Here is a 1,937-nt window from a genome sequence, read left to right on the forward strand (position 1 = left end):
CTGTGGTGCGCGGGGCCAAGGCGATACCAGGTGAAGAGTTAGAGCAAAAAAAAAAAGAAAAGAAAAGAAAAGAAAACTGGCAGTTAGTTTGTGACTGCTGCTGTCATCGTTATTACACACAGAAACATAATCCTGTGGGTAAACAGTGCCAGATCAGACCTGTAAGCAGTAGCTGTTCCGCAAAAAAAAAAACTGACTGACACAGAGCATGACTTTTTCACCCTCTTTTATTGGCCAATAGGGAACGCGTCCAGGAATGTGACTCCACACGTTTGTCTCTCAGGCTATAAATAAAAACAATTAAAAAAAAAATTAAAAATAATAATAAAACCACAACAGAGAACCGTTAAAGTGCACTTTAATTCAACAGTGACGAACTTTTGAAACGAGCTCAGTATCTGGTCAGAGGCAGGAATTTTATTTACAGAATCACACTGGAAGTCCAGGAAGTTTTGCCCTAATTTTACCCCCGTTTTACTGCCACGTTGGAGCCACGCTTGTGCAATGCAAAGTCACTACTGTGAGCATTAACCACTAGAGGGTGATGTATTCATATTTTAAAAAAAACACAGTGTCCGGCCTGGCACTGTATGAACACATATATGTACTTGACCTGGAGCAGGTGTTTGATCAAGTCACGTGATCTCCACAGGCTTCCGTGACCTCCACGTGGACGACCAGATGTCGGTCATTCAGCTGTCATGGATGGGGGTGATGGTGTTCGCTCTGGGCTGGAGGTCCTACACCCACACCAACAGCTCTATGCTCTACTTTGCCCCAGACCTCGTCTTCAATGAGTAAGTTAAAAAAAATATATATATATATATATTTACACACACATATATACACTCTACTTACTGCCCCTCCACCCCCCGACCCCTGAACCCTGTTCAATCAGGGCAGTAGACTCAATGTTTTCACCCAACACAAGTTTGAGGTGATGATGGAGTTCTTTCTGTTCTGTGTTCATCAGTCCGGGTTCTGACCCAGAGTCAGACGGACCCTGGTCCCTGGTTGATGGAACTGGGGTTTTTTTTGCTCATGTTTGAGTCTGTTTCTGTGTTCATGTTCTTCGACTGTTCAACAAGTTTGCTGGTTCAAATCCCATTCTCTCTGAATGACAATAGCACGATTTTCCATGTGTGTGTGTGGGTTTTCTCCAGTTTAGCCCCACATTCCTAAAAACATGCAATGATGATGTCACATGTTTGTTCTCAGGTGACTGTAGGTGTGAATGTTAGTGTGAACGTGAATGTGAGTGTGAATAGATCTCTCGTTTTGGCCACGTGATGAACTGCAAACTGGAAAACTTTCAGGGCTGTAACCTGCCCTCAAATCTCCCCCCTCCACCCCCACCCACCCAGCAGATGAATGAATGATCCTGATAGTCCAAAAGTAAGGTTTCTGTTTCCAGAAAGGAATGTCTGCTGGTCCTAAACAGCTGCAGAATCCATCCTGCTTCTTTTCTTCCTTTAAATGTCAAGAGATTTCACCTGTCATCGCGATCGGAAAAGAAAAAGCATCGGGAAATGGGAGCAGCAGCAGAAGCCTGAGAAAACTCTGTCTCTGAACGCAGCCTTATTAGGGAGACAGTAAACAAGAGCGCCGTGGTACGGCGGTGTCCTCCCCGTCAGACATCCACTGCAGCACACGTCTGCACAGTGACCCCTCATCATTCATTCAGATGCAGAACTTTATTAAACTAAACGAGTCGTCTGATCTGAGGATTGGCTGCAGCGTGGAGTCGTTCTCTTTCCTCCTGCTTTTTTTTATTTATTTTTTTATTGTTTCTTCTTTTTTATTTTTGTCAGGTTTTGATTCACGCTGCAACCTGACACTGCCGCCGTGAAAACTTTTGACACATCAGCCCTATTTTTTGTCTTGTCAATCAATAAAGTAATGAAACAAGGAAAAAAAAGTTGACAAAGCAAAGTTTA

At 43.5% G+C, this 1,937-nt stretch overlaps 1 protein-coding gene across 4 annotated transcripts in view; it reads left to right on the plus strand.

The window, feature by feature from the left end:
- The window catches only part of LOC103391230 (progesterone receptor-like), a 14,255-nt gene that overhangs the window by 8,580 nt on the left and 3,738 nt on the right, over positions 1–1,937 (plus strand). For all 4 annotated transcript variants that reach the window (XM_008327411.3, XM_008327410.3, XM_008327412.3 and 1 more), the window contains one exon: positions 653–797. In XM_008327411.3, the coding sequence (XP_008325633.1) occupies positions 653–797 (145 nt within the window). The remainder of the gene's footprint in view (positions 1–652; positions 798–1,937) is intronic.

This window comes from Cynoglossus semilaevis, chromosome 15, assembly GCF_000523025.1.
Source record: "Cynoglossus semilaevis isolate Cse_v1.0 chromosome 15, Cse_v1.0, whole genome shotgun sequence".
Classification (NCBI taxonomy): domain Eukaryota; kingdom Metazoa; phylum Chordata; class Actinopteri; order Pleuronectiformes; family Cynoglossidae; genus Cynoglossus; species Cynoglossus semilaevis.